At 38.1% G+C, this 13269-nt stretch overlaps 1 protein-coding gene across 3 annotated transcripts in view; it reads right to left on the bottom strand.

Moving 5' to 3' along the window:
* The window catches only part of SEC24A (SEC24 homolog A, COPII component), a 55254-nt gene that overhangs the window by 3209 nt on the left and 38776 nt on the right, over positions 1-13269 (bottom strand). For all 3 annotated transcript variants that reach the window (XM_088133760.1, XM_007421879.4, XM_007421880.4), the window contains exons 12-22: positions 11152-11207; positions 8187-8393; positions 6783-6903; positions 6068-6226; positions 4584-4757; positions 4111-4221; positions 3589-3764; positions 3185-3322; positions 1940-2044; positions 1716-1808; positions 237-340 (exon numbers count right to left, since the gene is read on the bottom strand). In XM_088133760.1, the coding sequence (XP_087989886.1) occupies positions 237-340; positions 1716-1808; positions 1940-2044; positions 3185-3322; positions 3589-3764; positions 4111-4221; positions 4584-4757; positions 6068-6226; positions 6783-6903; positions 8187-8393; positions 11152-11207 (1444 nt within the window). The remainder of the gene's footprint in view (positions 1-236; positions 341-1715; positions 1809-1939; positions 2045-3184; positions 3323-3588; positions 3765-4110; positions 4222-4583; positions 4758-6067; positions 6227-6782; positions 6904-8186; positions 8394-11151; positions 11208-13269) is intronic.

Raw genomic sequence — 13269 nt, 5'->3', positions numbered from 1 at the left:
CTATTAATGATTTTATAATTCTTCCATTTATATATCTTCACTCCCCTGTCTTTTTTTTCTTTTTTGCACTGAATATGCTTTCTTTCTCTGCAGAAAAGTGTCTTGTTATACCAGGGCATGAACTTAGGGAAGTCTGCAACTTAAGATGTTTACATGCATGCAATTGTTAGTATTCCAGAAAGACAATCATGCAAAGTTTTGTTCACTCTAACAAATTTCACAAGCATACTACTTACTTTAGAATATACAATATAGGAAAGAAAGGCCTTTGCTCCCTTAGCCAGAAAATAAAAGCAAGCACTCTAGACGATTCAGCTGTGTCCAATTCTGGAAGATGTGTCTGTCAAAGCAAACAAAAATGGGGGTAATCATGGGACAAACAACATTATAAAATGTATTCTGTATTCAGAATACTGAGCAGTGTATCCTTCATGGACTGACTCTAACTTCACTAACCTCTCTCTGAAAGAAGATACTTTTTTCTCTTTATTTTGGAACAAAACAAAGTAAAGCTTTTTCCTGATGTTTTTCCTCAGAGCACTGCAACAACACTTAAGTAAATTTAAGATACAGGTAGTCCTTGACTTACAACTACTCGTTCAGTGACCATTCAAAGTTACAATGGCGCTGAACAAGGGGGACTTATGACGGGTCCTCGGAGTTCTGGCTGTTACAGCATCCCGCAGACATATGATTGCAATTTACAACGTTTCCTGCTGGCTTCCCATGAGCAAAGTCAATGGGAAAGCTGGCAGAAAGTTGGAAGTCACAATCTCATGAGGTTCTTGCTTAATGACAGTAACTAAGACTGCCAGAATTGCCATTGCTAGGCAGTGTGGTCACAAGACATTGCGCTTTATGACCAGGTTGCTTACCAACAGCAATTCTGGTCGTAAGCCGAGGACTACCTGTACAGAAAACCTTTAATGTAACAGATTAAGGGGGAAAGGAGTTTCCATTAAAGCAGAAGATCTGTTCATTCTGAATGTAATTTTATGCATACATAAAATGGGAATGGAATTTTATGCATGTGTATTTTATGTATTTTTACATACATAACATGGCAAATGGGATCTTACACATGGACAGAAGCATCTAGTGCACAAACTGTTTATTTAATGATAATGTTTTTTGGAAATTCAGTTTAGTTCTTCTAAATAATAAGGTGTAAATTCAGGCATTCATAAGGGGTATCTAAAGGCCAAACTCACAAAAACTCTCTGTAGGTCTAGTCTAAAAAGCACTACAGTTTGCACAACTGGTATTTTGTTGGCCATGTCTTAATCATTCTTGTAGTTCTAAGGAGCCACACTACCTCAAGAATAGAGGTAGGTAACTTGATTCTGACTGATACCTCATCTTAAATTTCTTGAGTCAAGTTCAACTCTTGATAACTACATTCCTGTTGTTTTCTTCGCAACAATATGGAAATGGCTTGTTCTTACCTTCTGGCTTTTTTTTTTTTTTAACTTCCAGACTACTCTACAGTCTACTTTAGTATTTCATGGTGATCTCCCATCCATCCATATATTAGGTCTGACCGTATTTAGCTTTTTCAAGTCCAAGTTGACTAGATGCTGCCATCTGCTATAAAGGTTTTGTTCTACAACTCTGTAAATCCTTAACCATTACCATTGGCTGGGCTTGATTAAAGTTGCAGTCCAAAACTATGAAGGATTCAGGTTGTCTATCCTTGCTGTGAGTTATGTTCTTACCATATTATGTGGTACAGATGCATAGTTTGGGGCTCCAAGGACATGGCTTATAAAGTTCTGTCCACAATTCTTTCCAACCCATAAGAACATGACCTGTATATTCAAACACACAAATAATGTATGCATTAGATCTTCACCTCAACCAGGCTGACAAATTACTGCTATGAAGTTTTATGGAGAATGAGATACCTTCTGCTAATGCTCATAGTAAAAATCCTACTTACAGAGCCAGCATCCATAAGATAAGCCCCATCCCGGTTTAGCTTCTCGACAGACAGCTGAAGAATGGGTGGCTGAGGTATTGTTCTGTCACCAATGTTGAGGGCCCCCTAAATAGATGAAATCATTTCTAACAGGCAGATAAAACAGCAGATCTTATATATTATAAAAATGGGTTGCCATATCCTGACTGATACCAAGACTAAACTATATGTTTATAACATAGAGAAAAATAATTCTCCAACCTTATTTTTTAAACAGTTGTTAATGTTTCCAGACAGGGTGGTTTGCAAATTGTACACAATTTCTGTTCATTGCACTATATGAGTGTTTACATTTGCAGGGACCATCTTAGTTGTTTCTTGAAAGAATCTCAAATTTAACAATGTTTAGTTTACATTTACTAACACCATTTCATGTGTTAAAATACAGGAATTTACACCATTCAAATTTAGTTCTTTCATACCTATTTGTAATATCAGGTATTCTGCTTGCAAGTTCCCAATCTTAATATCCTTTGCAATTTACACATCATAATTCAATACCTGAATCTCCACTCATTTGGTTTTAAAAATACACTAAAACAATGGTTTTGATGGCTAAATATTTTGCATATCAAGCATAAAATTAGGCAACTACATATAAAGATGGAAACAGCTTATAAAACTTCTGGTCCATACCATATGACAATGTACACATGCCAACTGCCAATCCTATACATGGATGTCATAATTTGTACAAGTGGATTTTAAAAGCTGACAGTTGAATCTCCATCTTCTTCTCAAGGTCTGTCATCAGTGGTACCTTTACCCATCTTGTCAAGCTATTTTATTTATTTTATTTATTAAATCAATTTATATAGGCGCCCATCTCACCACAGGCAACTCTGGGTGGCATACAACAAAGCTAAAAACAGTAAAATATATGAAAAATATATAAAACAAAATAAAACAGAGAATATTGGTCTATTGGTCCCTATTTGCAAAGTTCTGGACTGTCAATATACACATAGGTAAGTCATACTCAAGGCTAGATAGGGAGAAGGAAAGTCTTCCTTGAGGCCTGGAAAATGAAAGACTGACAGAGAATATCCTAGAAAACTGCTCCCTGTATCTGAAAAGCACGCAAATGCATGCCTTCATTATAAAACATGCACAAAAGCCAAATGTTTTTGGCACACTTATGTATAATATCTGAAGTTGGGAAGATACATTCAGTGGTTCCCAGACATATTTAGATGAAAATCTTACCTCATCTGTGAGATTGTCAATTCTGTACAGACTGGGATGCATAATAAGCATGAGGTACACTAATGGCTGGCTTTTCACTTGACACATTGTAAAGATGCGTTCATCTAAACGGGTATTTGTCCCAGTTTGGAATGCTTTCTGTAAGCAAAAGCAGCAGCAGGGCAATAAGACAACTTAGAGTGACACACATTTCAAGACCTATAAATTTCAGCCATACATTTTATATCTGATATATACAGGAAGTCTGGAAGCTTATTCTCAATTCAGAATAGTTTTTCTGAATTTGTTGCTGCATATAGGCATCTGAAAAAATGATTAAATATGACACTATAAGTGATCATTAATTTTACCAAAATTTACTTAGACAACTTAGTTACTCAGGCAATTTCTATTTTCATTCTTACCTGTTTTAAGAGAGCCAGGATGAACAATGGAAACAGACGCAATGATGCAGGAGCCGTAAGACCTGGTTGCTGAATGGTTAGGACAGAGGAGCGGTATGCAGAAAGGGAATCTATTACAGCATTCACCAATGCATCTCGGGCATCGCTCAAACTAGCAGAAACTGACCGGTCAACAGCTGAAAAAACAAAACCAGAACATAGTGCACTTGGGTGTCAAGAAGATGTTCATAATAAAAAGTGTCTCAATGGATGCTTAAATCTCTCTCACACACACACACACGCCCAGGCACACACACCCTACTTACCAAAAAAAGTACAAAGCAATAATGCATAGTATATGTAGCCCTTCATGCTGTGACACATTTTCCAGCCATTTAGATATATTTTGCAAAACGCAGTTATGCATTCTAGATTAATCTCAACCAGAACATTCATCACCACTTATATTTTAAACAGTGTACAATGATAGTATCAATTGATCAAACAATGTTTTGTAGTTCAATCCAACAATTCAGCACATACCCATATTGGCTAAAAGGCCTGTAATAGCTTGTACATCAGCTCCTAAATAAACATCACTCAACTGGGTTACAACCGGTAAACACAGTGTGTGGACACGAATTCTTCTTTCACCTGTTAAAAAAAGTTGTTTTTAATAGCATTTAAAATAAGCTCAGGTTATGCTTCGAAAACTACAATAAATTATTTCAATTGCAGTCATGGAGTGAAGTAGCTTATTCAGAGTCATTCATCTTACAAATTTAAATACAGGTTGCTGTTTTCTAACCAAATTTGTGTGAAAGACATTTTACCTCCCGCTATCTTCAAGTTCTATTTAACAGTAAAAGTCATGGGCATCTGCCGACAACCTATAGATCTATATATATCATGAAAGTGGCAAAAGTCTAAAGGCTTTAATAACAACCCTTTTTTGTTATTAAAAATGTGGAGATATAGGACCTTGAAGCATACACTGGATGCCATGACCCACTTACCTTTACTAGATGTATACAGGAGGGCTGACTGAAAACAGACCACCTGCATATCTGTCAAATTCTCCTCCACTGACATTTGTACAGCATATCCTGCATCAGGGTTCACATTAGGTAGAGACAACAGATCTGTTGACCGTACAAAGAAGTTGCCATGGAAGGTATGAATTGAAAGGCCTGTGTGGAAGAAAAAAAACATTTAAAACAGCATTCCTAAAAATGTGATTTTTTAAATTGCACACAAACTGGGGCTATATTCAGATCTTTATGCTGATAATTACTTCAATGCACATAAAGCACCAGCAAAAACATTATGACTAAATTTAAAAGCCTACTAGTATTCACTCTTTATCTTCAACAGATGTGCTTTAAGCACGGTTACTAAGCATTTCTACAAGGTACCATGCTCCATTAAAAACACCAAAGCATAAGCAATGTGTGGAAAATGAAATTTTTGTATGGCAAATACCCCATTGTCATAAAACTTTTGTAGTATTCTCAATATAGTGAGGAACAGTATTTCTTTGTGCATACAGAGAGGATTTTATCACATACAAAGGGCAATCTAAATGCAGCCAGTGTCTCTTGAAATGCTTAAGTTGATTAAAATATTCTGATTCTTAAAGGAAGAGTTATGCAAATACTTTACTAGCATTACCATTATACATCTGTTGTTTTTTCAAAAGTAACACCAACAACTGAACTGAACAGAAATCAAAATATATATCTTCTTACAGTAAAGAAGTAATGTAAACCTATTTTGAGTCAGGAAAATACTTGAAAACTGTGGTTAAAATAGGCTTAAATTTAGAAAAATCACAACATTCATTAATGCAAAAGCTAGCCCATCCATGTGTGCTGCTCATTTTACCTGTTGACTCAAGCTGTCTTCCTCCCCTCAAACCCCAAATTTAGCTACCAACCACCAACAATCTATCCTTTTGCCAAATAAAAACATCCAGGGGATAAATGGACCTTTGCATTTACACTGCATTCTTTAAGGATCTTCCTTGAAGCACTGATCTACTGTGACAGGCAGACTAGATTCTCCAAAGACCTGAGCCAATTTATTTAAGGAGCAAAATAGCAATCTCAAGAAAAAGGGGGAAAAGAGAGAGCTGCCTCTATTGTAACCATCCATTTTTTTAAAAAGGCCTTGCCTCCTAGTGAACAGGACGCCAACAGTAATATATTCCCATGATCTTTGAGATAACAACATTAGGGGATTTACATACATGGAAATAGCCATGACTGATTATACAATAGCTTTCATAACATTCCATTACAACTCTTTCTTAAAAGTTAATTAATTAACTGTGAAGTAAGAGTAGTAACTTATGCAATGCTGAATATCAGACATCATTTGTTAGAATTCCAAATTCAGGCTACTTAGAATTTAAAATGTTTATATACACATTTGTCAATCACTCATTTAGCAGTTATGACCACAATGCTTTGATTAACACTGGCATATTAAGCTGTCTAACCTTTGGTACATCTTATCCGCATGACAGCCTCAAAGCCAATCTTTCTAGTTAAGTATCGTTTCAGTTCTTTCTGTAATTTCTCCACCAGAAGAGAATTGTGTTGATGATGGTAAGCTTGATAATAATAGACACTACCAGCAGAATACCTTGATATACATCCTAAAAAGAAAAAAAGTAAACAAACTTATTTTACTTTTGGAATTAGAGAAATGCAATATGCAAAGAATTGCATTGTTTTCCAGTAAGAACAGGAACAGCTTCACGAATAAAAGAAGGATAAGCAAATATATAGCTCTCTCTCTCTAAACATGCACATCTTTCAAGTGCTAGGCACACTCCTGAAATGGAACACATTTTTCCCCAAAGAACAGATTTTTAAAAATGATGAACGGAAGATAGCATCAAGTACATTATTAAATTTATTGCTACGTGCTTTGATTGTAACGTTTTAGTTTTTACAATTTAAGAACTATTATTGTAAAATCAAAGTTCATTACTCCATTTTACAATAACACATCAGAAAATACTTTGCCTTTATTAATTAAACAGGAAAAAAAGAGAGCAACCCAGTAAAACAGGACTTCTCATGCGTATATATGAAGTTTTATACAACAGTTCCAATGAAGGATGACCATATTTTGCTATAATCATCCGTACATAATCTACATCTTTTAAGCAACACATTCCTAAGTTGGGAGCGACAAGAATGTCTTACCTAATGAAGCCAGGTCAGAGTACTGCCCACTAAGAAGGAACAAGTCAACTGCAACCTGCTGTCCTGAGCAATCCAAGGCCAATTTTTTGTAGAAATCAGTAGATGGTGTCAGATGTATATCCTGGTAAAAGACAAAATATGTACCTTGAAGGGGTGCTTCACTCATGTTGGTGCCACCAGCAAAGCAACATTCCTTGAAGCACTGAAGCAGCTGCATCCTCCCAAAGGTTTAGCACAGCCTCTTTGTGCTAAATTGTCTCCATATGCATATGTGTGCACTGAAGATGCTTCCACCAGCAGTGCTGTCAAAGTAATGGGAAGTTCCAGCTGGGTGGGTGGTTGAGAAGTGGTGCTTTGCTCACAGCCTTATTGTAAAGACAGCATTATTCCAAATAATTTGCACTGGCCTATTGCCCAATATAAAAAATGTTAGTAATGTTCAAACTGAAGCAAGGATTTTATTACAAAATGGACTGAGTGGGTTTCCTAAGAGTCAGAATTAGAATTGAAAGAGACCATTTAGGCATTAAGCCCAACGGCCTGCTCAGTGTAGCAAATGAAATTAAAGCATCCACAACAGCCTATACTTCTATACATCCAGTTAAGGGAAGTTCAAGAGCCAGTTTGGTGTTGTGGTTGAGGCACCAGGCCAGAACCTGGGAGACCATGAGTTCTAGTCCTGCCTAAGACACAAAGCCAGCTGGGTGACCTTGGGCCAGTCTCTCTCCCTCAGCCCTAGGAAGAAGGCTGCAATGGCAAGCCACTTCCAAAATCTTGCCAAGAAAACTGCAGGGACTTATCCATGCAGTCACCAGAAGTCAAGACTGACTTGAAGGCACACACACAAAAAAAGAATTCACCACCTGCCTCGCAATAAATTCTACAGTTGAGTTACTCTACTGTTAGGGAGTTTTTTTCTAATATGAAGTCCGACTCTGCCTTCCTACAACTTATAGTTCTGTGTCTTGCACTCTGTAGTGATACAGAACATATTCTATGCATTATCCTTTCAGATATCTGAACAGTGGTATTGTATCTCCCCTTAGTCTTTTTTCCTCAAGGCTAAATATGCCTAGTCCCTTCAAATGTCTCTTCATAAAACAGTTTCTGCTCTGCTGATCATCCTCATTGCCTTGTTTTGAACCTGTTCCAGTTTCTCTGAATCATTCTTAAATTGTAGTACTCAGAACTCTACCCAGGACTCAGTGCTAAGTCTGACCAAAGCAGAATAAAGAAGAACTATTAGTTTCCTGTGGTTTGGAAGCTATGCTTCTCCTGATACATTTGCATTTTTGCAGCCACGTCACACTGCTGACTAGAATTATTTTTAGAAGGAACCATTACAATAAAAAACATTTATTTTAAGAGTCACTTAAAAATCAGGCATAAGATTGTGTTGCTAACCTTTGCAGATGCTTTTTGGTTAGGCTCTTCCCGAGGTTTGAGTGCACCTGCTCCTAAAGATGGAAGCTGTGTTTGGAAGACGGTAATCCGACCCCCAGTAGGTGACATAAGTTTAAAGGCAGCCTGTAGTGCAGGTCCCAAAGCACTTTGGGTTTCCAAAGAGTTAATAAACATCTGAGGCAAAGTTCTCAATAAATCCTGAATCAGCTGAAAAAAAACAAAATCCCATCCTTTTTTATTTGCTATATTGATTAATTTTTTATACTGTCCAATAATTGAAGCTTACTCTGCAGCTTAAAAAAATAAAACCCAAATAAAATCAATAGCAGTACTAGGTGAAAAATCTTTGCTTGGTAGTGAAAAGACCAGAATATATGTGCCAGTCCATCTTCTCTGGAAATACCACTCCATAATCAGGGTTTCTCCAAAGAAGAGACCTTAAATTAGTCATTCGGTTGATTGGTTTATTTTTATTATTTGAAGAATTTATAATAGCATCATCTCATCTGATAGAGCAACTGAAAGCTTCAGATGTTGACTTTAAGTTCCAAGCTTAGCAGTATGAATAACAACAATTGATCAGATGTTTAGAGCTTTAAACTTAATTATACAACGGGTGAGAGTGTGGGTAACGAGGAATCAGTAGATCAGTAGTTGGTCTCTGGCTGTGCCAGTCTGGTGTAGATGACTCAGGCCCAGTCTTGTCTAGTTACCTGAGAGGAGTTTGATCAGATGGCTCTTGAGAAGTGGACAGGGTCCTTGGGACTCGGAGTTCTGCCAGATCCATGTTTCTCCTTGTTAGTCAAGGCATCCAGGAGGTGACATGCAGCTGGGTCCAAACAGCAGTGAATGACTGTCCACGGGAGGGAACACTCCAGCCTGCCTTGAAGGAGGCAGTGGTTCGCCCCCTCCTCAGAAGGTCAATTTCCACCCAGTCTCCAACTTTATTTGAAAGGTTGTGGCTCCAAAGGACTGTAGAGGAAGTAGATTATCTGGACCTACTGCAGTCAGCTTCCAGTTTGGGATACAGCACTGAAATGGCATTGATCGCATTTGTGGATGACACCTGGCAGTCTTGGGATGGAATACTATATCCATTCTCGCTTTTCTTGAACTCCAAATTGCTTTCAATACCATTGATCATGGTATCCTTCTGGGCTAGCTGAGGGTTGGAAGCTGGGACATAATCTTTTGGTGGTTCTCTTACCTGTAGGGCTAGTTCTATCTGATGTGGGGGGGGGGGAGTTCTAGCCTTAGGCCCATGTTTTGTGGGCTGCCACAGGGTTCAATTCTCTGTTATTTAACATGTATATGAAACTGGTGACTCGAGGTCATCCATTGGCATGGGGTTAAGTATCATAAACATGCTGTGCTTTCGGCCATCCAAGTGATGCCATGAATGTGCCTTCCCAGTGCCTGGAGGATGTGTGGGTATGAATGCGGAAGGACTAGCCTTGGCTCAACCATGACAAGGACTGAATGGCTGTGGGTTTTAGGGTCTTCCATATCTAGTGACCATATCTAGTAACTCTGGGTGGGTTTACTCTTTCAGGTAGAGCTGATGTACAATCTGGGGGGTGCAGCCATGGCCAAGAAGGCCTCCACACAATTACATCTTGTGTGCCAGTTGCGCCCATTCCTAGATAGGGAGGCACTGCTCATGGTCACTCATGCCTTAGTCACCTCCTGATTAGACTATTACAACATGTTCTACGTGAGGCTGCTCTTGAAGAGTGTTCAGAAGCTTCACCTGGTCCAGAATAAGGTGGTACAAGCAATATTGGGCGCTTCACAGTATGCCTATGTAACACTGCTGCTACATGAACTGAACTTCCAAGTGCAATTCAGGGTGTCACCTTTAAAGCCCTACATGGCATGGGGCCAGGTTACTTGCAGGACTGCCCTTTCCTAATAGTTTATGCCTGTCTCATGAGATCAGGTGGGGTGGGGGCATACTCCAGGTCCCATCGGTGAAGCAGTATCCCTTGGTAAGTCCTAGGAAGCATGCTTTCTCTGTCATGGTGCCTACCTTATAGAACAGCCTCCCTACTGAGATATGGACAGCCTCTACCATACTGGCCTTCCAGAAGGCTGTGAAAATTCAGCTATTCTCCCAAGCACTGGGGCCATGTTGTTGATGGAGCTCTGGTGTAGGAGCGGGTACACGCGATGCTTGGATATGGAGATTTTGTCAGGGGCTCTGACTTAGTTTTCTTTTCATTATTTGTGAAGAGGTTTCTGTTTTCATTTTGTTTGCCACCAGAGTTCCTTTGATAGATGGGCAGCCATACAATTTTTAAAAATAAATAAATAACCCACCATCATTTGAGTCAGGCATGCATATGCCCAAGGGTAACATAGTATAGGAGCACTTGAATACCCATGTTAAGCTAGCGGCAATCATAAATTAACAGGGGCAAGACAACTTTTGATGGGATGGATACTTAAGCACCTGCTTATATTTATTGAACTATCTGGCTGCTCTTGGCAGCAGTAACTTTAGCGCACTATCAGGGGGAAATGAGGTATCATATGTTGGCTCAGACAGTAGTGCTAAATGCTCCCTTTTGCACTATGTGAGCAATCTAGGGAGGAATCCACTCCTATTTTGGGCAGTCAGGGCCAAAATCCAACCAGCGCTATGTTTCTTGTCCAGCAACCAAGTGAGAGGTTGCCCAAGACAACTGATGTGGTAACACTCCATCGCTAGATGTCAACTCGAAGGAACAATTTGTCTTCCTCGAGATGAGCTTTATGACTTGTCACCAGAGGAAGTCTGAGGACTAACCTCTCCTCTCACTCTTCAGACTGCTGGCTGCCATTTGTCCCAAGATCAGGCATCAAACATTTTAAATGAAGCTGTTTTGTTTTACATTTTAGTACATAGGATAGGCAAAATAATATCTTAAAGTCAACTGCTTAAAATACAATTTTGTTTATACTTACACTGTATTATTCCTCTTACCTCTTTGCTTTCGTTTAAATTTACTAATAAGTTCTCTGGCATGGGTATAAACACTTCTGCAAGATAGATAACAAAAATACTGAATCACTTTGAGTATATATTATTTATTTTATTATTAGATTTATATCCTGCTTTTATGTGGACAACTCAAGGCAGCATACATAATGCCCTAACCTATTTTCTCTATAGCACAACCCTCTGAAGTGAGTTGGGCAGAGAGAGAGTGACTACTCCAAAGTCACCCAGCCATCTTTCATGCCACCTGTAATTAGAACTCAGTCTCCCAATTTCTAGTTCAGAACCTTAACTACTACATCAAAATGGCTAAATATAAAAATATTTACTCTTTATCATTTGCATAGTATGTTATCCATAGTGGCAACCATCCAAAGTTGCCTAGGAGATTATGAACTCCTTTTCAGCAGCAATCACCATGACAAATAGTGCCCAGTCTAGCATGTGGTTTACAATGGGACTTCTTCAGATATATCTGTTGAAGATAACCCTAGATACCTGTCACTTTATCAAGTTCTTATACACATAGGAGATATGTGTGCAGAGAAATAGGAATTTATACTTCTTGTGATGTTTTGGTTTACAGGCATAAAATTTTCAACTTATCCTTTAGTCAAAGGCAAAACAAAAAAAGTTTTTCCTATATTCAGGATATAAGAGAAAGAAAAAATCTCAAGGCCTACAACTGATAGATAATCTGATAGGACTGTGCAATAATTCAGATTAGATTCCAAAAAAGTGCTTTGAAGCATGTGAAGGCATGGATGTTGCTCCCCTTGCAATTATTTACAGTAGCTGTGTCTGCAACTGCTACATTCATAGCCCCCATTTTCCAAAGCACCTTTTTGGAACTGAATCCAAAGCATTGTACAGTCCTAAAAGATGGTGACCTCTACATATTTTGCATTTTTGGTTTTGTCAACCACAGCAAGCATATTTAATGGAAAGAAACTGTGCAAGTTGTAATTTAAAACACCTGAAAAGGACTAGAAGGCCTACCTCTAACCTAAAGTGTATCAGCCAAATTTTTATCTGAAGTGGGCAATGAACGAAAGTAGCATTTCTGTGGATTTCTGTACTATGCTGTACTAGATGTGAAACCGTGTTAAATAGGGTATGTTTTTCACCTCAATCTGTCTTCCATTATCCAAAGCAAAAGGACCTGCCTTGTTTTCTGTCTGCATAATACAATGAATTTTCCATTCTTGGTCATCATGCAAGAAAAGGGGCGGGAAAGATGGTAAAAAGCAGGATGCACATCATATGTATGCGTAAGACTGAATATTTAAATGTCTAAATCACACTTTCAACCCATTTTTGAAGTGTCCAAGTGTTGGGTCCTGTTGAAGCTCAACATAATCACTTGAAGGCCCTCCCCAATGACATCTGAGCATATGCGTATACATGAATAGAAACATTTGTGCTAGGATGAACATCAGTGAAGTACCCCTCCAAGCTGTTAATGTACTGCCCTTAAAAATACTGATATGATAATCCCTAACAAGGTGAAAGGGATGGACCAGATGGCTAACTTAACTTAAACAGCTTTTCAATGGATCATTAATACTGATGAGGATGGTGAGTGGTGAGGGGAGAATGACTCAATCTACAGGCAAGATGAAGACATTTGGAAAGTGAGGCACCAGCAATATACATACTCGCTTTAAAACTATACTAACACAGTATGAAAATACTAACATGTAAAATAAAATTATAGTCCTCAAATCGAAAAATAATTCAGAACCTGATGTTTACAAAACATTAATTACTTTCTTTGAAGTAATTGGATTTTGACATCTGATTCTGCAGGAAACCCAATTACTACCATTTATAAAGCAGAGGTAGCCAAACTATGGGGACTGAAGACTTTCCAATATTTTTTAGGTGCTTGAGGATATTATTGTGAGTGATGATTTTATGTCCTTTTTTGTGGAGGTTTCTTCAATTATTTAAAATAATTTTTACAGCACGTGAATCTTATCCATTAGCTTGCATAACATTTTTACTTTAGATAACAAACATTATCAACATCACAATCCAATTTGAGATGACTGTCCAAGGCAACTATGCCCAAGATGCCATTCAGTTGTTCTAATCTCAAAA

This window comes from Python bivittatus, unplaced genomic scaffold (assembly GCF_059951505.1).
Source record: "Python bivittatus isolate LINGU-HERP-01145 unplaced genomic scaffold, Pbiv_v1 ctg000080_np1212, whole genome shotgun sequence".
NCBI lineage: Eukaryota > Metazoa > Chordata > Lepidosauria > Squamata > Pythonidae > Python > Python bivittatus.
This window is presented reverse-complemented; position numbering and strand designations above follow the sequence as displayed.